Genomic DNA, 24,325 nt, shown 5'->3' with positions numbered 1-24,325 from the left:
AATCTATGGCAGTAGTCCCTGCACTGCATATACTTTATACTGCACGAGTGGTGTATGTTGTTATGCCACAAACAACATGTAGTCCTTTCAACCACTTTTCTTGGACATTTCAAACAGTCCATTTATCACCAGAGCTATACACAGTAACAGTCACAGTAACTGGTGAAGGACATTGAGAACCAAGATCTATGTTGCCTATGTGCTGAGACTATATGATGACTTCATAATTTTGTCGAGCCAAAAAATTAATCTGTGCTTAGCATCAAAACTTAAACGTTTACTGCTCCAGCACATATTGAATATGTAAGACTGCCTGCATCTGCCTGAGTGCATTTCTAGTTTCCTAGTATTGATTAAACAGTCTCATAAAGGTTTAATGGGTTGTAGCTCAACTTCAGGTATATGTAAAGTGAACAACACATTTATATATTTAAGAACGATCATTTAACAGCAACGATCTGTATCGTCATTACTGTTAAATGATCATGGGGGGGGGATGAATTTTTCTCCAATAAAAGAAAATACCATAAAATAACAGAGTAAGATTTTCCTGCAGGGTGGTCCCTCCTCACTGCACACCTTTTAGTTCAGAGTAATGGTGAATGAAATTTCCATTCAGCCACAGTACCGGGAGAAAACCCATACAGACATGCAAACTTCACACAGAAAGACTACAGCCAAACTGGGATTCAAACCAGGAACCTTCTTGGAGCAAACTTACATAGTCTAATTTCACACACACACACACACACACACGTTTCCATTGGAGCTTTGAGAACCAGAGAAGAAAATAAGCTGGAATTCCTGAACCTGGTTCAACTGGTAAAACTGCAAACACTTGTCCGTTTGGTCGGCGTAACACCAATGACTCAAACGTTCTGTACTCTAACCCCAGCTTGTTTACTATGCTCTGAGTATTTAAAGAGTCATTTGAACAGCAGTAAAAAAAACTAAAGAAACTGTCATGTACCTGAGGACCTTTAGCCTTAGGAGTTAGTGATGAGCTAATTCAATTCAACTCAATTGTATTTGTAAAGTGGCAAATCAGCATCAGGAGGGAGAGAGGGTCGACCACGAGAAGGTACTTAGTTCAATCTTCGCCTCCTCCAGTCTGCATTCCTTGGTCAAGATACTGAACCCAGAATTTCTGTGCCAGCAGTGTATGAATGGTGTGAGATAGAAAAGAGAGCAATAAACTATAGAAGCTCTGTATGAATGTGAGTGACAATATATGAATTTGACTTGTATGGTAAAGTGCTTTTAGTGGTTGATAAGCACTTAACAAAAATATTTTATTAATACAATTTTAAGTTTATTGTATAAACAAATTTTTTTTTAGGAATGAGGAGTAACATGTTTATTATGCAACAGAAGGTTTTGATTTCTGTTGCCGGTGTACATATTTGGCAACACTCTGGCCAAATACTGGTGCAGTGTTTAGCCCTTTTGGAAGAAGGTTCCCAGTTCAAATCCCAGTGGGACCATGGTCATCCTGTGTGAAGTTTGCATGTTCTCATCGTGTTCCCATGGGTTTTCTCCATGATGGTCAATAGTGGTGAATGGTGCATTAAGATCTAACAGAAATTAACACTGTTGATATCTTGCATTAATGATTGTTTAATAAAAATAAACAGCAATAAAGTTAATGCTTTTCTCCATGATACAATGTTATTGTATCAAGTGTCGATGAAGTAGTTTTCTTACTTCTTCATTTCTTACTTCTTCGATGTTCTTCGTCAACTTATATGATATCTTAATTATGGGGAATAACTTTCTTTAGATGGTCTCTCTATAATAAATGGTGGCATCGTGGAGAATGTGATTTTGGACCTTACTGTGCTGACCTCAACCTCTGATTAGCTTCTTAAGCTTTTTATCTGTAGGTACAAGTAATAGAGGTGTGCAATTCAATCACTGTACATATTCTCACTCTGCAAACATTTTTCCACTTTTTACACTGTATATTAGAGTTTCATTTAAATCATATTTTCTATATTTTTCATATTTCTTACCCTTAAGTATTGTATGGTACATATGACTTACTGATGCCTATTTTGACTCTTGCTGCTGTAACACTGCAAATTGTTCATTTTAGAACTAATTAAGGATTATCTTATCTTATCTTATGTGAAATTCCCACCAGGTTTGATGAAAGTACACCAACATCCGTCTGATGCTTATCTACACTTCACATCCTTTTTGGAGATATTGTGTGAACACCCATAATGCAGTTTAATATCAGAGGTAGCATGGATTGGTCCAGTGTATATTTGACCAGTAGGAACCTGTCGGCCATTGAAGCTGCAGATGCTTTTCCAGTTCAGACAGACATTTCTCAACAGCATGTCCAGCTGTCTGTGTGTCACACACACACACACACACACCCACACACACACAAACACACACACACACACACACACACACACACACACACACACACACACACACACACACACACACAGCGATATGAGTCAAAGGTTATACTTAATGTGTACACCTGTTGATATAGGAAAGTGCTTTATTAACCACAACTTCCTCCCATTCCACTGACACGTGACCTTAATGACGCAATAACATGTTTTTGAATACACCGTTTATGAAGATAACGCTCTTCCACGTGCACTACACGCGTGCTAGAATGACACCTTCCCTTACCATTGTCTGATTATCAACCCACAGGCCACTGTGAGATAGTTGTGGACCGCATCAAAGCCTCACCATGTATGTGCTTTAAGAAAAGTAAGTGAGCAAAGAAGCCACGTTCTGGTTTAGATTCCATAAGTGCCTCATAATACAAATACACGGAAGGTGTCATGTCAGTAGATTAATATTATCAAACAGATATGATTAAAGAATTGTAATGGAAAATTCCACTGATCAATTTCTTACTACTGTAATGAATGTCTTCCTGCTGTTTTGACTGTTTTCGTTGCACTTAGCAGATGCAACCTCAAACCTGCCTTTACTTGGAAATTTCACCTCCTGTTGACCTTTATCGTTGCTTCCTCTCACTGTAGACGTGATTATATGCTTCCTCAATTACAGGAAAGTATTACTAAACTATTATGACTTCATCGCCATGCATGAGTCCCACAAACATGTCATTCCAAAAAAGCATAACCCTGCATAACATAAAAACATGGTTACGAGCATCTGTGACATTTAAGGTTAATTCATGGCAAATTCATTCGGCTTCCTTGGTTCTGAATGTCCTGGTGTGGTTGACTCACACTGTTATGTCACAGTGAGACATACAAATCTTGAACTGAATAGACCATTGTTACTGTTATCAGTCAAATGTCTGCTGTAGAAATTGATACCACCATTTTTGCATAAAACTAAAAAAGAGGAACAACATTAGTATCTCCAAAGTGGAATGAATGCAGTACATAGACATGTCTGTGCAGCTGGCCTTGGCTGGAAAACTGAGTTTGTCATCTGCCACAAATAGTCACTTTCGTTAATTCGATGTGCCTTACTCTGCATGGTTCCTATTACTGCAGACTCAGCTGCACCGCAGAGGTTACTGCAGGGTAATGGGGTTATTTAGGGGTAAAGAGCCTGAACTGAGTTCACATCTAATGGCCTAATACTTAACATTAATGTAATAATTCATTAATATTCTTATTTCATATTTCAAATCAATTATTAAACAATCATATTTTGGTAAATACTTAAAAACAACGAATGCTGACGTTTTAGACGTTTTAGGGATAATTTATCATTTAACCTCAAACAAAGAAAGTTTGGAGGAAGAATTAAACAAACTGTGAACAAGCACTATTTGGCATTGATCACTGTATCACTGTATCCATCGCCTGATTTGAGAGAGTCCATCCTGAACCATCAGTTATGTGACCTCAAACTTATTTTCTAGTTTTTATCCATCTTACCACAACACTAAAACCTCCTTTCTATCAATAATGTTATGTTTGTTGTTTGTGGCATATCCCCTAGACAGCTGTATGCTTATCTGCAAATCTATGTGCATATAGCAGTTTTTTAAAGTAGACCGGACGTTCAGTCAGACAACTTACGTTCAAATGTTTATTTCAGCAGTAGAACAGGTTTAGTGTTTGGCGTCTAGGCTCCAACTTAATCACTCCCCCATATGATTACCCAGGAACGATGGGAGTCAGGCACGTGCCCAGACATTTTGGGGGGCACGTGCATGAAATAACCACAAAAAAAAACTAAAAGTAAAAACACAGTATGATATTTTCTTCTTTGTGAGCATGTCGGGGAGAAATTCTCACAAGAACTCAAATAATTGCCCCCTCAGATATCAAAACAGATTTGGGGGGAATTGATGACAGAGAGTCATTGTTATTCATAAATATTGATGAATGAAGAAAAATTGGGCTCCAGCAAAAGGGGCACTTTTCTCATCCAGGGCAAAATAGTGTTGCAGATAAAATAATTTTTTTGCAAAATGTGATACAAGCACCAAATTTGGCATGGTGGTTCCCTAGGGTCTACTTAACAAATCTGCCTGACCTTTGTTGTTGTCATCCCGCAGAAAGCTTCTCCAGTTTGTTGGGGTCCTGCTGGTACCAGTCACTCTTCTTCTGATCCCCTGACCTCTTTTTGACCTGGTTTCAGATTTCATACTAGACATCTTGTCCACATCAAAGATGAATTTGGTACCAAAAGATTCCACTCTTGGTAGGACTCCGTCTTTTGCATAGTCATCAAAAGTCTTTGGGCTGCATGGAGGCAGGGAATTGATGAGTGCTGATCCATCAATGATGATGATGTCTCCCTCTTGCTCGCTGTCAGGCAATGTCACCAGTGCCTGAAGAATTTCAGTTAGCTATGACTTCTGGCACATACGAAGCCTGCCATTGTCCCTCAGAGATGCAGGTGCTGACTGGTTCTCATTCTTGAAGAATTCTTGCAAGTCACACTGTCTGTTTTGGCAGGAGATGAAGAGCCGGGAGAACAAGTGAAAGTCATCTTTAAGCACTTTCTCCTCTGAGCTGCTTGCTGGTTGCTCGTGCTTTAAGAAAGAAACCTTGTTCTTCTTGATTGGCAGATAGAATATGCATTCTTCTTCATTCTCAAAGGCCTCCATACATGACTGGAACTTCTCCTTGCCTCTCTGGTGATGACTACCAACCAGTTCAGCTAGTGATGGATCTGCAATGTTCTTTGTGTACAGCACCAGCAAATCAGCAGACTCTTCTTGGAAAGGGTTGCCCATCTCGATTATCACTCTGAACAGGGCCTCCACCCTCTCAAGAAAAGATGTCTGGGCCCTTAAGTTCTGTTCATGGTTTTTGGTGCTGATGGTTGCGTCTTTCACACCAGAAATAGCCTCATATGCACATACTAGATGGCTCACATCTATCCTTTTACCAACCTGTATCATGGGCACTTTCCTGTATGGGATACAACTAGGTTCATGCATGTCTGCCATACACCTAGCCCGATCGTTCATCTAATGTCATTTAAGTCCTGTGCGATCTGTACACCATCCAGATAACTTTGAAACCCCAATATCCTTTGCTCAGCTCTCCCGCGCTGGCACCACCTGTCAATTCAGGTGCGGTTGATTAACAGGTCCGTAGGGTAGGTTAAACACACTTTGGGACACTAAGTATGAGATGCACTCCTCCTTAGCTGACATTGAACCCCATGCTGAGTTTCACAGCAGTAATTGTCCCCAGTGTGCCATGGTAGTGCCGACAATCACTCCTTTAGAAAGATGGCTTCATGGATCAATCAGGTCTGGTTTTTTGAATTCATGCACTTTGCATCTGGAGCATGGCATACTCCCTCAACAGAGCCATGCCATGCTGTGCACTAGCAACTTCTTGGAGCCATAGATGAGAGTTAGGTAAGTAGTGAGGACCAGTGCCAGGAGTCCAGCCGGAGGATGTGGCTGACTAAGGAAGTAAAGGTACTACCTCTACTACTACACTCTACACCCTATGCACTAATTATAAATAATTTTCTATTTAGAAATAACCATCCTGCACATGTAAAAAATAGCTAAACGCTCATCAGGCAAGCGAAAATGCAGGAAAAGACTGATCTAAATAGCCAAAAAGTGTGAAGTTATTCACTTGTGTTTTTTGAACGCATTTGGCGTCCATCTTGAAAAATGGCCGCCATCTTGGATTTTTTAATGGCACATCAGGCAGAAGTAGAACCTTGGGAACCACCATGCCAAATTTGGTGCTTATCACATTTTTCACAATTTCAGTGAAAAATTGCTCTTATCTACCCAGCTACTATCTAAAAGGGCAGGTGCTTGAGCACCACTAGGGGTCTATCTGTGCACGTGCCTGATGGGAGTGTTGGGCCAATACTGAAGCAACTGATAGCAATACTGCAGCAGCAGTGGGAGCAAAGGGGATGATGGGACATTTTACTCTGCTTAATTAGAACACCTTATAAGGTGGGTGTGTTATAGATGGTTGAGGAGAGTTAGGTAGGTCACATGATGTCACATGATTGGAGCAGCGCAACTGGAGTTGGCTGCCTAAACTAGCTTGCAGGCGTTGCTCCATTTATGAAGCAACATTATCATTCGACCCTTGTCCCTTGAACGTAATCATGTTGTTTGGGGGGCATTCATTCAAAAGACTGATGCTGTAATAAGTTGTTTGCACAAATGACCTGTGACCACGTAGGTCCTCTGCATTTTAATCTACAGCAGGCGATCACTCCAGTCAGATCGATCACCTCCAGAGTGGAAGTCAGTGGCTTCCATCTAAAACTTTGTCTTCTCTTCCACACACTTCTCATAGTCTCTAAATGTCAATCTCATTTTAATACAGGAGCTTATTTTTCTGTGCAAATGCTGCTACAGTACAGGGAGCTCTAACTTTAGTACATCTACATAAGTGGCAGTTGGGCAGGAAGGAAATCGAGGTCACCAATGTAGAGGTCTCCTGATCAGAAAGGACAAATAAATTTGTCAAAGTTAAAAAAAAGGCCCTATCCCAATTCACCCTTAGCCCTACACCTTGCCCTGCCCCTTTGTTTTGCCCGCGGCCAGGGTTAGTGTTATCCAATCTGCTTGATCTGGGGGTAGAGGCCATCTATTCTTTCAAACATCCATTCAACTTTTTTGTATTCAGGACCACCCGAAAAACAATGGGGTAGATGAAAATTCCTGAATGCTTCACTAACAGAGGAAGCTGATCATCATGGCGACCGCTGCGGGTAAAATGCTCATAAAGGTAAGTATGAAATCTTGTAAAATAACCGTGAAAATGTTTTAATCCAGCAGAATATTTGAATCTAATCTGGTAGCAAATTAGTGAGGGTAATGAGTAAATCTTACTTTCCTATATATATTTCAATATAACGGCAGTTCTGTCCTTCTGCCCTGCACTGAAAATGTTATAACACGAGCAAGGACATTTAGAAAAACCTTATTATTATTAAACTTTATATATAGGAAAGTAAGATTTACCCACTAATTGCCTTTTCCCATTGTATAAGTTCCCCTCAGCAAACTGGTGTAGACTGCTCCTGGAGCTCGAACCACTCTCAAACATACCTTGAGGTAATTTGTGTTGTGATTTGGTGCAACATATGTGACACTGAATTGAATTGAATTGATTAACTCAATGTGTAAATAGAAGTCCTTAGTCAGTTCCTGGAAGTCCTTGAAAGAGTCACATGGCACACAGACAGCCGTGCAATGTCTTGATTTGATCATCTATTTGTTCAACGTAAACATGTCACACAAACACATGCACCAGCACATGTCGGTTAAACTGGATCTCAGTAAAACACGTTCAGATTGTTGTTAGAACAGCTGACCATGGTTAAAGTGGGGATCTGACCTCGCTTCCAGGTCCATCATTGTTGCTCAATGGTAAACCGAATCAGTAGATTTCATTTGAAAACAGTAGTTTTAATAAGCAAATAACCGTCTATGTCATTGGAGTTCGCTTATACCTTGTTTTAGCTGGCTGACTGGAAATTTGATGTGTTAAAAATTGTGAAAAGCAAAAGTCTTGGGTGACCACTCACAAATAGCTTGGTCAGAGTCAGCTGTGCATCATAAATGTCACATGGACGTGTGCAGACGAGCATTCTGTCATTTTTCTGATGCACAATTATTACCTGTATCTAAATTGATAGTTTTGGGCTCCATGTCCTGGTAAGTGAACCAACAGAAATACAGTATGCAAAAGTATTTGGCACTTATTGTACAAGCTAACCTTATTTAGCTTTCATAGTGATACAGAGAGAGTGATGATATATTACTGGCAAACAATCAGACATGTGTTCAGTGACATCAGTGACAGAGTGGGACAACAAGAGAGAGCAAAGTTCAAGGCTGATGGAAGCTCTTATCATCAACTTAAAGTTGAAGGTCAAGTTTGATAACAGTCATGAACTCGTAGACTAAAAAATAACCGATCAATTGGTAATAGAACAGAATGGATGTATCATAGTGATTTGCATTTATTAAATACATCTTGACTGGGATGGTCAATGCTAGAATTTACACACTTTTATATGGAAGGGCGATTATATTCATTAGTAAAAAGGTGCCCAAGGCAATATGGAGAGGACATTCAGATTTCCTCTTGTTGTAAAACAGGTAAATGAATATACCTCATAACACCACTTTCCTTCAATGTTTTTTATTGTTATACTTTCAAACGTTTTGTGGCTCTCTTTATGAAGTTCATGATTGTGGATTGATTTACAGTCTTTACTATATTAACCTTAAAACAGTAATGTGGCTTGGTGATATCTCTTGAATCAAACGGCTGCCCGCCAGGTAGCAAAGCTACCTGTTGGCAGTAATGTAACAAAAGCAGATCTCCCTTTTAACAAACCACCACTGAAATATGCAAAACTCAAAATGCCAGTAGTACATTCTACTACCTCAATACATCTGTACAAAAAACACAATAAAACGATTCATATCACATATACCGGGCCCCATTTATAAGCCATTTATGTAACACAAGCTATTACACATACATGGGTCTGACACCACTCCCATACATACAGGGATGCATCCTTACCTAGTTATTGCATTTCAGTCATTGTAGTGCAAGAGAGAAACAAAGCTCAATTGAAAGATAAAAAAGGAATTCATGTTCTTCAGCAGCAAATTAAAACAACAGTAATGTATAATTCAATCTATTTACATAATGTAGCAAAGCATCTTCATTAACACTGATAAATATATAGTATGTACAATATGCACTTCAGCAGTCTGACAAAAGACAGAGCCTAGTGTTTTGATTTCAGCTTGTACCGGAAGTCCACATCATAGGTAGGCTGAAGGATTCCCAGTCCAGCACGGGACTGGTCCAGAAGTGGGACTTTGACAGCGGGGTCCAACAGTTCCACATCAAAGTAGGACAGCACAAGACTGAGGAACTGTTTGATCTCATACACAGCAAAAAACCTGCCTGGGCATTTCGTGACCCCAGAGCCGAAGGGCATGCAGTAATAACGCAGCCGCCGTCCGTTGCGGTAAAATGCGGTTTTCTCCTGACCACTGTCATCCAGGAAACGGTCAAACTTGTATTCCTGTGGGGTGAAGAGGAGAGAGTAAATTAGTTTTCAGTGTGGCAAAACAAATTATAGTGAGATCTTGACAAAGGCTGTTTTCAGTCTTACATAGGGATCCTCATAGATTTCTGGATCGTAGTGCAGCATGGGCGGATATAAAGCAAGGACATCATCCTTCCTTATACGGTAAGCTTCTTGATTGTCAAGGTGAAGCAGAAAGTCTTCCTTGGCCATACGCACATTCATAGAAGCACTAGAAAGACGCATGGCTTCATTGATAATGCTGTCTATAGACAGAAGGGAATAAAAATAACTTAGGTTAATAACATTACTTTACTGCCTTTAAAAGTACAAAAAATGTTCAATATATTCCATGTGAAGATCCCCGCTTTGGGTCTCATATGTCATGTTAACAACAGGAGATTTAAATTCAGCAATGGTGGTCGGGACACAAGTTACTTCTATATTCTAGTGATCCATTGGAAATCTTACCCAGAACAGGCATGTTGTCCAGCTGCTCCCTGGTAAGGCTTAGAGATGGGTTACTTGGGTCAACTGTGAGACCTGAATCATCCACAATTTTCTGCATCTCCTCACGAGCTGCTCTCAGAGCATCAGGACTCCTGAACACAGGTACAGAAGCCTGTTAGGCACAACCACTCTCACTGTTGTTAAGGATGCAGTATTGTAATACATAAACACCCCATAGCTTAGTACAGAGTTTAAATATATAATTTTTTAATACAACTCATCAAAAGACAATAGTTACTGAAGGTAAACTGTTGGGCAAAGGGGCAATTTCATCTATTTAAAACAAATTTACAACAGATTAAGTTGTGCATAAAGTAAAGGGATCTGAATACTCTCTGAAGCTACTGTTCTACAGATCAACAGTACAGGACCTGGTGTCTTTATCATACAGAAGAGCCACAGTTTTCCCCACAGTTTTATGGGAGAGAGGGTATTTGGTTGCATAATGTATTGCAGTTAGTCACCGAAACACCTCAGGTATATTTGTTTATGCCTCAAATGTGTTTGTCCTCTCCCGGATATCCTTGTTGTGCTCTGTTATACAAACAGTAAGAATAAATATGTACAAATAACCTATTTGCACTTTTTTTTACATTGGTTGCTTTTTTACATTGGTTGCTGTGCAAATCATACGCTTAAATGTGGATGTAATTGGATTTGCACTGCAAATGCCTGCGTTCATATACAATTACTTTTGCTATAACCTTTATAATATGTATGATTCTAGTCCTGTGTGTGGATCATATAGTTGTGATTAAAGGTGTAAGTGGGCTGCACACATTTTTCAGTTTTCAAATTGGGCCGCAGCCTTCTTAAGTTTGGGAATGGCTGCCCTACACACTGAGGTTCTCACACTAGTTGCAACACTAATTATCTCTAGAGAGGAGATTGCCTCACGCTGACAAATATGTCTATGAAAAAGACAAAGGAGGTTTATCACACAACGTGCACTACTTTACCTCCAAGTGAAAGTGAGGGCTGTGAGCTTAGTCATTCTGTGTGGCGTGACTATTTGTGAGCTCGGTATCAAATTGAACATCTAAATTAGGCAATGACCTCCTTACATGTAGCTGCATGTCGAAGTAAGATGCTTTATCTTCTGTTAGATAAATAGAAATTCACCATTCTTATTGACAGAGCAGAATACCCCCACATTGATGAGATGACCCATTCGTTCTGGCTGCCGTCTGTTTTATTAACAATATAAAAAAAATATTTTTTCAGCATACCTGATCATATAAAAGAGACACCAGAAGGTAGCAGGCAGGGTGTTAGCCTGTGAGGCCCAGAGCAGAGCGACGTGAGTCCTTGCCTTGCTCAAATCATTAAAGGTGGATAAGGCATCATTTAGGATTATCCTCATTGAGATCAGGTCAGACACGTTCTCCCTCTTGGAAAGGTTTTCAGGATTCATGGTCTTTGCTAGGTTCTACACATTTGAAAGGATGAGTACAAAAATAAATGTAAGTATATGGGTTTCTTTTATGCAAGGTTTATACTGCTAAAATAATGAGAATAGTTAGAAATGGCAGTAAAGAAAGTTTCTGTTTTTTCATTTTCTCCTCTGATAGTCTTAAGGAAAAGCCCACTCACCTCTCTGGCACTGTAGGCACTCTTGAAGACATGGATGGGCAGACCAGCCACCAAGGCAGGGAAGATCTTGTCAAATTCTTTGAAATTCTCCAGAGCGTTGAGCACCAAGGCTTTCTGGGCTGTCTGCCTAGCTTGACACTTATCTTCACCGAGCTCTTTACCAAACAGTGTCAAATAGCCAGCCTCAAACATCACCTGGGGAACATTAGGCCAAAGAGGAAAAGTGTTAGAATTGTTGGAGCATAAAACAGGCCATGGCTAATATGAACATGTAAACTGAAGATACCGGCGGTATTGTCAAGGAACTTTACATGACATCGCTTCGGAAGATAAAATTATAAAATTAATGTTGTCGTCAATTTTATTCAGACTGTCCAACCTATTCAGTATCTTTAATTGTCGTCTATGCCTAGACTATAGCCCACTGACTGACCTTGTAACAGAAAGCAAAGATGCCGTCCGTCTCCCAGTGCTCCTTCCTGGGACTGAGTGTGTCTGACTTCAGCATGACATCCTGCAGGTGGCCCATCATTGTCTGTATCAGGGAGGGTATAGCCTCACCCTGTAGGGTCTTCAGAAAGGTTTGGTGGAGGTTCTCTGTGGTGTGGCCATGGCGAGGGTCGAAGCTGTCATGGCCAAAGGCCTGGTGAGGAAAGGAAGAGGATTAAGAAATAATATTCTGACGTAAGTAGAATAATGATAAAAGGATACATCAAATAAATGTACCTTGACAGATGTATCAAAGTGGAACTTCCTCCAATCCAAGTGCCTACCCTGTCTGATGACTGAGTGGTACGAGAAGGGGTCACAAAGAAAATGAATGTACTGGCCTGCAATCTTGCAGGTGAAAATATGGCCGTACTTCTTCTGGCGGCTGCGGAGGAATTGGAGAGGGTTGGCCCCGAACTGCAAAGCACAGCCCAGGTAAGGGATGAGGCCATTTTCAACCATAGGCTCACCAGGTTGCCTATTTTGAGAGAGAAATTTCAGAGAATATTCAGTGCACATCCAAAACTAACCATCACTGATCAAACGTAAAATCATCTCCTGTATTGTAGCTCAGTGGGGATACAGAGGATTGTATTCATTGAAACTAATAATCACAGAGAGGAGTAAACACTCATTCTGCTTCTCATTATGGCTGACAATAGGATTCAAATACATGAAAACCATGTACCTCAAAATGTAATTTCTTGTGAAATGTCTAATGAAATCAGAAACATGGTCTTGCTTTATGCTTCGTGAGGGCAGTGGAACAATAACATTTTGGATCATTCTAAGACAAAAGACAAACGTATAACCTCAATCATAAAAAAAGGGTGATACATGATTTGCACTGAACTACAGCCCCTCATAAATGATTAACAATGAGCAAATTGTATTTATCGGGATTGGGTAAGCCTAGTGGGATTTTATTTGTAATTTAAGATAGTGACAATAGAGAGAGAGAGAGACAGAGAGAGAGACAGACAGAGAGAGGGGTAATGCCATCCAGCAAAGGTCTCCACCAGATGCTAACACCAGGGCACCCTGTGACCTAGAGTTTTAGGGTGCTGCCCATGTAGTTGCAACATCACTGGTCAATTCCAGACAAGACATTATTGCCTAAACAAGCACTTCCCCTCTTGTCTAGTAATACCTCCCAAAAATAGTTCCCAAAACCGTTTATAATTAATACTGCTACCACTTCATGCTGCTAGATACATATTTTTTCCACTGACGATGGCTGATTATGCTTGTATTTGTTAAAATTTGAATAAAGTAATGGTCCTCCCAACAACTACATTTCCAAAACATTACATAGCAGTGTTGCTGTAGTGTCATACCAGCCTTCATGACATTATGACACTCCTGTAAATAAGCTTAAAATGTATATCATAAAGATATTTATAAACCTTTCTCTGTTCAATCTAACCACAAAGTCTTACAATTATTACAGAGAAAGACACAGAATGTGCTTCCTCTTCAATATGAATACACATGACCAGTCATTACACAACCCTGACATCAGCAGCCAAACACTGACAGCACACGGGTGACAATGTGAAGCCTGCCAAACAAATTCCATCATCCGTACAAAAGCCTTTGTGTGAGTCCTGCTCAGTTCATGCATAACAACAGTTTGTCATTCACCCGATGGATGGCCAACATGAATCATGCACATGTGTTGTTGTTCGGCAGGACCTGTCACTTTTGATATGGGTGCAGTCGACATAAAGTTAGTCTTGTTCAACAGAGTCCTACAATATAGCATTACAATTCTAGACCCATTGGCTGAATAAATACAGAACAAACAACAGAAAGCCTCATACGTCCAGTCTTACCTATGTCGTATCCCCACAGCGAGCCATAGCAGGCAGCACAATCCCACAACCACTGCCCAGATCAGAGCAATGCTTATTATCATGATGATGATGATAACGATGATGATGAAGCTTGGAAGATCAAATCCAGCAGGAGGCTCTGTAACAGCGACTAACGCTCACACAGATGACAATGAGAGGCACGGTGCAGTTCAAATTATGTAAGCAACCTGTGTGTATGTCTCAGTGAGCAGTGTCAGCTCAACTAAGTGTGATGACAGGCAGCATGTGGGAGGTATTTATACCTGCTCTGTCTCAGGGTGGGACCTTGTTTTTTTGTCTTCATCTTGTTGTGCAACAGAATGATCATAATTACCCTATCTGCAGTGAGGTTCTTACAGATAACCCTGTGTGTATGTCTGGATTGATTTTATATTTATTTTCAGAATGTGTTGGTTTTAAAATAAAACCTACCTGTTCTGGCAGTGATTATTGTTCAAAACCTGAAAACATCCTCAATATAAAAATCTGATTATTTTTACATCAAAAATCAGTTTGAAGTAGCCCGAGCTAAATAATTATCTGTAAATGCAACAGAAAGATTCATCTCGATGTCACATTTCACAGTAAGACACGTTGAGAGAAGCATATACTCCCTCTATCATCTATTCTGTTATCGCAAAGGGATTTCTCTAGGAAATTGGGTTCCATGATGTTCTCTCCCTCTCTCTTTGTGTGTGTGTGTGTGTCTGTGGGGGGGGGGGGGGGGGGCGAGTGAAACAGAGAGATGGCCTTGACTGGAGTCCATGGACAGTGTTACCTGAGGGGGGAATTCAGGTTGGTAAACCTATTCAAGGTCTCTGCTGTACTCCCGTTGTGTGGTGGTGGCTTGACTAAATATTACCTTCGTGCCATATAGGACAAGTGTGACCTGTTGAGACTTGCTATAACCAACAAGTGTGCAACAAAGATGCAATTAAAAGGATTAATTAATAAGGAAACAGCCAAACATATTTTAGTGCATAGAACCCCTTTGCTCAACTTGCTATAATAATGGAAAGATCGGCAGAGATAACCGATTGTGTTCAAAGCCATTTTCTCTGCAGGTGTTTGATCTGAGTGCAGTGCTGGATAAAAAATTTGGGAATAATAAGAGGCAGTGTGTTCAAATGCAATGCAACCAATATGCAAGAGAAATATTTTGATAAAGCAAATTGGTAGTCTGACTGATAGTCAAGATCCAGGCTGCATGGAAAATGGCAAAAAGCTGAAATGCTGGCAGTGCAACAATCAATCACATTAACTTCCTCTGGTGGTTTCTCTTGATTGACAGATAAAGACTTTGTGGCATGATCAGAGTCATCAATTTCGCAATGACAGATTGTAAAATCCCTAAGCAACAATCACATATAGTGAAGTTTCAGGGTGATTGGATCCTGCAATTCACATTTTCTGCATGAGTTGTGGGATTGTTGAGAGATTACTGACATTCCACACATGACTGTATATGCCACTATTGTATATTACACATTATATCTGTACAGGAGAGTAGTGCCTGTCTAAATTCCGGAGATACTCCCTTCTCTCACTAAGCAGTCTGTGTCTGTGTTGAGGGACATTCATATCTAACGCAGATGCCCCAGACAGAGAAAGGCACCAACTTCAGCTCTTTTGCATATTTGTTATCCGTGGTAAGATGTAAGGACACAATGTGATTTAGTTATTCGTACTGTAGGCTTAACTGTCCAATAGGATGCAAACGTCTACATGTAACATAGAGAGTGACGGCAATTCTAGCCATTCATGTGCTGTTGGAATGGGTGATGCAGGGTGACGAAGATATTGGGATATTGTGGGAGACATCTTCAGACTTTGGTGTGGCAATTGCTCATGTCACTCTGTTAGGGTTTGTACATTGTTCCTCTTTCTGGTCTCCTTGATGCATCAAGTCTATATTAAACTCTTTTGCATAAGACATCAGCCGCTGCCTGAGTTCTCCTTTCACCAGCTTCCAGGAAACTTGCACCATACCTCTGTGATGAAAGAAGCTGTACTAGTAAGATTCAAACTTGAAGTTAGGGTTATATTGGCTTAGAAACAAAAAAAAAAGACACAAAACTAGATGGGCACTTAGAGTACCAAGCCAACAAATTAACGATAATGGTGCACGTTCAATCTTGCTCTTTGCTTGGTGCAGCACACACCATAGAAGTATTGATTTCAGAAGACAGTGGCGCTACTGCTGGATCCTAACTGACAGGATCTTAACACTAAATGTAAGCATAACATTTGTTTGTTAACAACACAACTCCATGGGAGTTGACGGGAGTGGAGACCTGATGAGTCCCCAGGGTAATATGTTGGCTTTATTAAAAAACAACAACATGCAAACAAGGTGAGTTCAAATGACAAAACAATCGTAAGTTTAGTCTTCCAACCAATTACCAGCCACTTTATCCCAGCATGACAACAGTCAATCTGTTAATTGAGGTGCTGTCATGATATTCAGAGTTTGTGTGTCAAACTATAACAGACCTCTTTTTTGTTGTGCTTTAAATGTCTCTCCATCTCTTACACTGTTCATGACACATTGATCAATTGGATGTGATACTACAAGCATGACGGGCTCTTGATAGATTTACTGGTTTACACTTACTCTAAATACACAGGATGGCCATAAATGTGTAGACCTCCCACCCCATATACCTCCCTACAGGCCAAATATGTCTATGAAAGTATTCTTACTTTAGTTTGTACTCTTCCTTCTATTCTTTGTTTATATATTTTTCGATGCATTTGCAGAATGATCTTCAGCTAAGGGCCTCAACCTTCATGTGGTCCACCATTGTGCTTCATGGGGAAAAAAGGGTTATGTACCAGAAATTTTACACTAAGAATAAATGTAAAAATAAGTTCTATCATAAAATATGCAGTTTAGTCAAGGTCACTCCTTCAAAGTTGTATTCAAACAGTCTCCATGGATGTTATATAATATTTGCAGAGACCTCCCATCAATTGCTGATAAAGATTGATATCTACTGGCCTGTACAAATGCACATAAAGCAAGGTCAAGGTTGAGCCTTGGTATTAGTTTGTTTTCAGTTTCTTATCGGGTAATCATAGAGTGGTCTTACCTTTGCACTCTGAGAGAACAGCGGAGTGTCAACCTTGAAGAAAGGCTTTGCATGCATAATTAGGTTTGAAAGGACAAGTGGTTATACCTAGAAAGTAAAGTCACAAAACCAAATTCTTTTGAGTATGTTAGAGGAGACAGACTAATGCATGAGTGCAGGTTTCAGTCCTTGGCTTATAGGCAGCCATGTTTTGCTACCCAGGAGTGGAAGATATCTTCACTTCTTTAATGTCAAGTAACAATAGTAATACAAAAGTACTTCATGTCCTATTACAGAAAAATATAATACTTTATAAATAAAGTATTGGCAACACAATACACTCTGAAAATATAAGGACTCATGAATGCGCTAATTTTACTACTTTATTATTTAATGTTTAACATTGTAATATTTTATTTTTAACTTTTTTTATGACAACTCAGTGTTCATAATGTAGATGTTTCATCATGCAAAAACAGGAGTACCAGTTAAATGGCTGAACTGGATATATTGCCCTGCACCACTCAGTTCATATTAGTTCATACTACAGTAACCTCCATCTCCCCGCCCCTTTCAGGTCACTACTGGCTAAATAACATCGGATCTCTCTCTCTCTCTCTTACACACACACAAACACACACTCACACTAACACACACACAGACACACAAACAAACACACACAGACACACACACACACACAATCATGCATCATATGTCACACAAGCACATTGAGAAAACATGGTGGTGATTCATCATGGGAACTATTGGGTCTTCATGAGATGAGACAATTTCTCTGGTTGTGACATGTCACACAATCGACTCATCCACACAGATGCTCTCAACCCCCCCACACAATAATGTGTTGTAACGAGCTGGAAATCAACTGGTGGTGACATTTCATCATCAGAAATTCTAATGAATTGCACTAACTGGATATATTAACTATCCCGCTCAGTTCATATTAGTTCATGCTACAGTAACCTGCAGCTAGCCCCCCCCCCCCCCTTCAGGTCACTAGTGGGCAAATAACATCTCGTCTCACACCCCTACACACACACACACACACACACACACACACACACACACACACACACACACACACACACACACACACTTACAGGATATGACTTGAGCAGATCAATCCCGGACGCATGTCTTGTTGTTTAGAGACAACAAGACATCCGCTTCCTCGTCTCTCAAGGTTTTCTGTGATCTATTGTCGATCTGTCTTCCTCAGGCAACACTGGTGCGCTTTGTTGACTCCCTCCTGTCCCACAGGAAGTGCAGGATGGATCCATGGGTGTCTGAAAGTGGCGTCTGGGTGGACTCACTTTTATCTAATATAAGAGCGGCTGTGGCTGAGGGGTAGAGTGGTTGTCCTCCAACGTGTAGGTCTGCAGTTTGATACCCAGTCTGACCCATCTGCTTGCCGAAGTATCCTTGGGCAAGATGCTGAACCCCGAATGACCCCCCCATAGAATAACATAGTGTTGCGAAAAGATGCACTGTGTGAATGGGTGAATATAAAACTGTACTGGAAAGCGCTTTGAGTGGTTATCAAGACTAGAAAAGCATTATATACATACAAAACCATTTGCTATTTAACTCAGACCGATGGAAAGCTGATGTTTCTGCTAAATATTTCCAGAAATCACTAAAGCACGTCTCACTCTCTCATGAGACGCTGCCATTAAGTTTGTTCAATCCCTTTGAAGTAAATTGTTCAAAGAGGTTGTCATGGTGATGAAGCCAGCAGGTAACAATGCATGTAACTTTATATTGATCCTAAGATAAATAAAGATACATTACACTTAATAGGACACATTTTTCATGTTATAAATCAATTCATTTTCTTTTTCCTTTTTTTATTAGTTTTATCTATTTAATCTTTTATGAACAATTTGACACCAATCAACTTGTGGTACAACATTTTTTAGTACATCAAACAGAACAAGCATTTTCTCTTTAGTTAACTTCAAATTGTTTATAATAAACTCAGCTACTATAAGAAAACAAATGATTAATTACATTCTATAATAGCTGTCACCATATTATGTGATATACGATTACACTGTATCACACCCAAGTGGGATACAGTTATTAACTGCTGATTCACATTGGCACATTATTTGCAGAGAGGTGAAATATAATTTTAAACTTTTGAATGTCTGAGTTCAAGTTTAAGTTTAACCTTCAAAGATTGTAAAGAGTCTCCAAAACTCTCAGCCAAAGCTTATGGACTTAAAAAACAAACCAATCTGATTTGCTGTTATTGCAGTGTTCATAAAGATGGGACAAGGCGTAATAATAACCCCTTCGAATTTTGATGCAGAATCAGACAAAGGGCTGATGCAGGACAAGGGGAGTTTTCTTTGTTGTTGACATTTTTACCAATTTTCGTGGAAATGATTCATGGATCTTTATGAAATATGAAAAATCTGGCATTTTTAGGGGACTGATATCTATGAGTGTGTGGAATATGGTGCGGCCTGGCTGGATTTAAGGAGAATGTTGGGCCTTGGAGGAGGTAAGCACTTTATTGAGTGCAGAATGACATTTCAATCAGACAACTCTGTGTTGTGTTATTGCAGAAGAAGAACATGGTTAGTGTGAATACACAAAGACTATGTAGTTGTGGCTACTAGCGTTGAACAGATGCAGGTGGTTTGGTTCCATTTCTATTCTACAGTAGAATCACTCTCTGATAGAGATGTGATCACAGAGTTTATAGTTTCAGAGACTTTCTCATAGTCTTCTGACCCATTGTCAATTAGAGAAGAGTCCACTGCCATGCTTGAGAAGCTCCAAGCTGCAGTAGTGTCAGTGGTAACATCCCAATGCTACACAAGTTCAATGTTTACCTTCAAATGTTAGCAAGCTCACATTTGCATAGTCCAGTTGTAGCTAGGGTTGCCAACCATCCCTTGAAAAACGGAATCGTCCCGTATTTAGAAATAATAGCACCCGTCCCGTATTGAGTTGAAAAGGGACTCATTTTGTCCCGCATTACTGTGAGATTAAAAAAAATGGTCAGTAAAATGCCAATGGAAAATGAATAACAGGGCGCTTTATATGAAAATTTACTGTAAACTCGTTCCCAGGCAATGTCCTGCTCTGGGATCACTGAGCTGACAGCATTTTCACACACGAGTTTGATTATATAGAATGTGCTTATCCCATTGGTGGAGGAGGTAGTTGCTCGCTTTTCTTTTCTCTTTTTTAGAACCCCTTTCAAAACAAGAGTCCCAACCAACAACCTGCTTATAACAGGAACTACACATTCATCTTCCATAATAAAGCAACTAACGGGAAAAAATGAAAACTATCCTCTACCTATCTGTAGCATATCCCCCGAAAGATGGTCGAGACTTTCAACTGAAGTTCTCAGGTTTATTTGAAAGTTGATTGAAGATTGATGTGTAGTTCCTGTTATAAGCAGGTTGGTGGCTGGGACCCTTTGTCTGAAAAGGGCTCTATCGATAGAGAAAAGTATGAAGGAAAATAAACGAGTGTGATGTCCGGATTCAATAACCATCTCTCGTGTCCTTTCTCGGCTGAGGCCACCTGACAGTAAAAGAGAACTAAATTCTCAGCTATGTTATTCTTTTGTAGTTCACTGTTATTGATACAGAAGGAGAGTCGCTACGTCTATGGACGCTAAACGTCACTTTCAAAATAAAAACAGGAAGAAAAGTTCGAAAAAAAGGATTGTATCCCGGAAAAACAGGAAAAAAAATTAGTCAGAACGGCTTCTGACTAGTCGGCCTTGCCAATGAGGTGGCCCTTATCTATTTTTCAGGGAGTTGGCAACCCTAGTTGTGGCTGATGGGAATGCGCATTAGCAGGTAAAAGGTAAAATCACTGATGTGATTACAAAATGAGGCAAAAGTATTTATTTACAAATTAATTACAAATCACCCAGTTTCTACGGAGATACGTCTCTGATACTCAAATGAACTGCATGGCGGCACTTTGGGAAAAGTCAATAATGACACATTTCAGCCTGCAACAAAGTGGTGGACTGATTAACCTGCAATTGCTGCCAGCCCCACAGCCATGTCTGTAAATAATGTCTACAGTAGATTGGAAGTTTTTAGGGAAATTAAATGGTTGTGTTGAAACCAAACTTTTGGATATGCACACCAAAGAGCCTCATCTGTGTCTAATGTCGCTCGCTGCTGTACAGTTAAAAGCAATTTCTGCCACATCATGTTAAGTGACCTACACTTATTATTCAGCAGTTAAACGTCCTGACATACTGATATCAATTCAGGCTGTATGCCAGGTGGTGATGGTTGATCCCAGTTTGATTCACTCATGCGTTGGCACGAAACACTGGACTGATATGGCTATAACCTCGAGTTAACTTTAAGAGGTTGTAGATGAAGGCCAGCTGAACAGAAAGACAGCTAGACAGACAGAGGCAGAGAGATAACAAGTTCAAGAGAGCAAAGAAACCGATTGATAATAACTAAGCTACACTAAACAAACACATCCCAATAAGTGATTGTTCAGCATGCATGACCTTCAAACTCCTGATAACCTGTAGTAACTCTAGCATTACAGTTACCACTGCAGTCATATGGTATTCTGTTTGAAATTCAGGGAAAAGGTAAACGCCAAGTGCCCATTTGGAAAAGGATTTATGCTCTTTCTGATACTTTCTGGTTGCTGCTGCACCTCCTGAAGAAGACAGAACTTGCCGAACGTGAATCTATAGAAATCAATATGTGGAGACTACGAGTTAGAAGTGTGCATTGCACAATCTTCAACTTTAAACATTTTATTCTTATGTCAAATATACACTTTGAGGATTTACACAAGCCTCTTGTGTTACAACTGTAAAAGTCAACCAAAATGGGCACAGACATAAGCATTTAAATTAAGCTATTATCTTTCAGAGTTCTTCTTCCTTGTACCATGCATGCGGCCTAACGTGTGTGGGTGATGTGCTACAGAGAAAGTGTTGTGTATTCATTAGACTAAAACATGTTGGTATGTGTGCTTAAAACATAATGACAGGCTTAGGTTGATGATGCCTGCCTTTTGGACTCTTAGTCATTCTCAGGTAGTCCTCCAGACAGTTATCTTATTTACTCCCTAACTTTTGGGTATGAGCTTTGACCTGGGGAGTTGTTTCTGACCAGCTGATATATGGATTCAGAGGGAATGTTTTTTGAGTAACTTATCTTAGTCCACAGACACAAAAATGTGCCGTTATAGTCAGAAATCCCATGTGGGATGTGTTTACTGAAAATACTAGGTCCTCGGAGTCCTTCCTTCATCATCTACAAAACTTCAACAACACTCTGCAGCCCAAGAGATACGATAAAAGTGCTGTTCATAGATTCACTGTATGAATGGGTGCGTGTGAAGGACTAGATTTGTTGGCACCTTTCAGCATCTAGCTGACTTATTGCCACCTGCAGGTCAGCGGAATATTGCAAGACCGTTGGTATGACAGTGCTTGGTTTGACATGCATTTACATATAAAAAACTAGATCTTCTGAGAAAACCTTAAACTGAAGCTAATGGTAAAGCATCGCTACACTGGCTTCCAGTTAAATCTAGAATAGAATTTAAAATTCTCCTCCTCACCTTCAAGGCCCTTAATAATATAGTGCCTTTATACCTTAAAGAGCTGTTAATACCTTATAAACCCACTAGAGCACTCCGCTCCCAGAATTCAAGCCTACTTGTCGTCCCTAAATTCTCTAAAAGTAGAGTAGGAGCCAGAGCTTTTAGCCATCAAACCCCTCGGCTGTGGAATAATCTACCACTTTCAATTTGGGAGGCAGTCACCATCTGTTCGTTTAAAAGTAGGCTCAAAACCTTCCTTTTTGATAAAGCTTATAGTTAGAGCTAATTAGTGCGCCAGAACGTTACTTGTTCTATTTTATGACACATGACACACGGAGCTTCTCTTTCCAGCTTCTCCTTCCTCTTGTCCATCCCTATCCCCCTTCCCCGGAATCCCTTTGCTTTATCACCCGCAGATCCAGGGCCTCTGTGGCCGCACCATGGATTACAGTTTGTGGATCGCGCACCGGGGGTCGCGGTGTTGGATCCAGTGTGGCGGATTCTGAGTCATGTGGGCTGATCGTGGTGCTGGTGGCGGACCCTGTGTCGCGTTTCCATTGGGCACGGGTGGTGGACCAGGACCGCGGTGGTGGCTTGTGATGGGTCCTCCTGGTGGGCGGAGGTGGACGGTGACTGAGGACTGAAGTGGCGTCTGGTCTGGATGGTGGATCGTGGTCTAGATGGTTGCTGAGCATGGACTGTGCTTCATCAATGCTGCTAGAGACTTTGATTATTGATGATGTTCTCCTGCACGTGGCATCTATTGCACTTCTGTCCCTCCTGGGAGAGGGTTCCCTCACATGTGGCTCTCTCTGAGGTTTCTACATATTTTTACCCTTTTAAAAGGGTTTTTTGTAGTTTTCCTTACTCTTGCTGAGGGTTAAGGACAGAGGATGTCACACCCTGTTAAAGCCCTATGAGATGAATTGTAATTTGTGAATATGGGCTATACAAATAAAATTTGATTGATTGATTGATAAATGGTTTTGTATTTATATAGCACTTTTCTAGTCTTGATGACACTTCAAAGCGCTTTACAGTACAGTTTTACTTTCACCCATTCACACACACATTCATACAGTGTATCTATTGGCAGCACTTTGTTGTTCTACCTTCAGGTAGGAGGAGGACCGCTTCCCCCCCTCGGCCACAGCCGCAGCTGCACATTGACACCCTCTTGTGCATGTAGGTTCATGTGCTTAAAATGTAGGAGGAAAAAAACATTACTGTAAATGAATGAACCCATCAATCTATGTAAGCCTCTTTCTCTTCTCTGCTATCTTTCCCATTAACCTCCTCTCATCTCAACCGGTCAAGGCAGATGTCCGCTAACAGATTGATTGCTTGTTGTGGGTACTGTTGAGTTTCTCCCGAATCTTGTGAGTCTCCTTCTATGTGAAGTGCCTTGAGGTAAAGTGTGTTGTGATTTCGAGCCATACGAATCAAACTGAATTGGACTGAACTTCATCTGTGCAACTCTGAGACATTTATTATAGGTAAACATCTTGCACGGCTGGTATTTAAAAGGCCTTTTGATGTCTTGAATCTGCTTTCATAATAGTCATTTTATAATGTCCTGGAGGTGCAGTGAAACATGTCAGGGTGGCATATTATGACAGGTTGTGGTTTTAGGCGTGTGCACATACTAAATGTTCCTTGCACGAAGGAGGTTGTGTTTCCATTTGCTTTTGTTTGTTTGTTTATTAG

The 24,325-nt window shown here is 40.3% G+C and overlaps 1 protein-coding gene across 1 annotated transcript; it reads right to left on the bottom strand.

The window, feature by feature from the left end:
* Window positions 1-8,596: 8,596 nt before the first annotated feature.
* On the bottom strand, window positions 8,597-14,212 carry LOC133968375 (cytochrome P450 7A1). Its single transcript, XM_062404371.1, has 8 exons — window positions 13,947-14,212; window positions 12,349-12,589; window positions 12,056-12,265; window positions 11,623-11,817; window positions 11,259-11,458; window positions 9,991-10,121; window positions 9,607-9,785; window positions 8,597-9,516 (listed from the first exon to the last, which is right to left on the bottom strand). The coding sequence occupies exons 1-8, from the start codon at window positions 14,027-14,029 to the stop codon at window positions 9,214-9,216; spliced, it is 1,542 nt and encodes a 513-aa protein (XP_062260355.1). The 5' UTR covers window positions 14,030-14,212; the 3' UTR covers window positions 8,597-9,213.
* Window positions 14,213-24,325: the final 10,113 nt, after the last annotated feature.

Source organism: Platichthys flesus, chromosome 14, assembly GCF_949316205.1.
Source record: "Platichthys flesus chromosome 14, fPlaFle2.1, whole genome shotgun sequence".
Taxonomy (NCBI): domain Eukaryota; kingdom Metazoa; phylum Chordata; class Actinopteri; order Pleuronectiformes; family Pleuronectidae; genus Platichthys; species Platichthys flesus.
The sequence above is the reverse complement of the archived record's forward strand: the minus strand, read 5'-3'. Positions and strand labels throughout refer to the sequence as shown.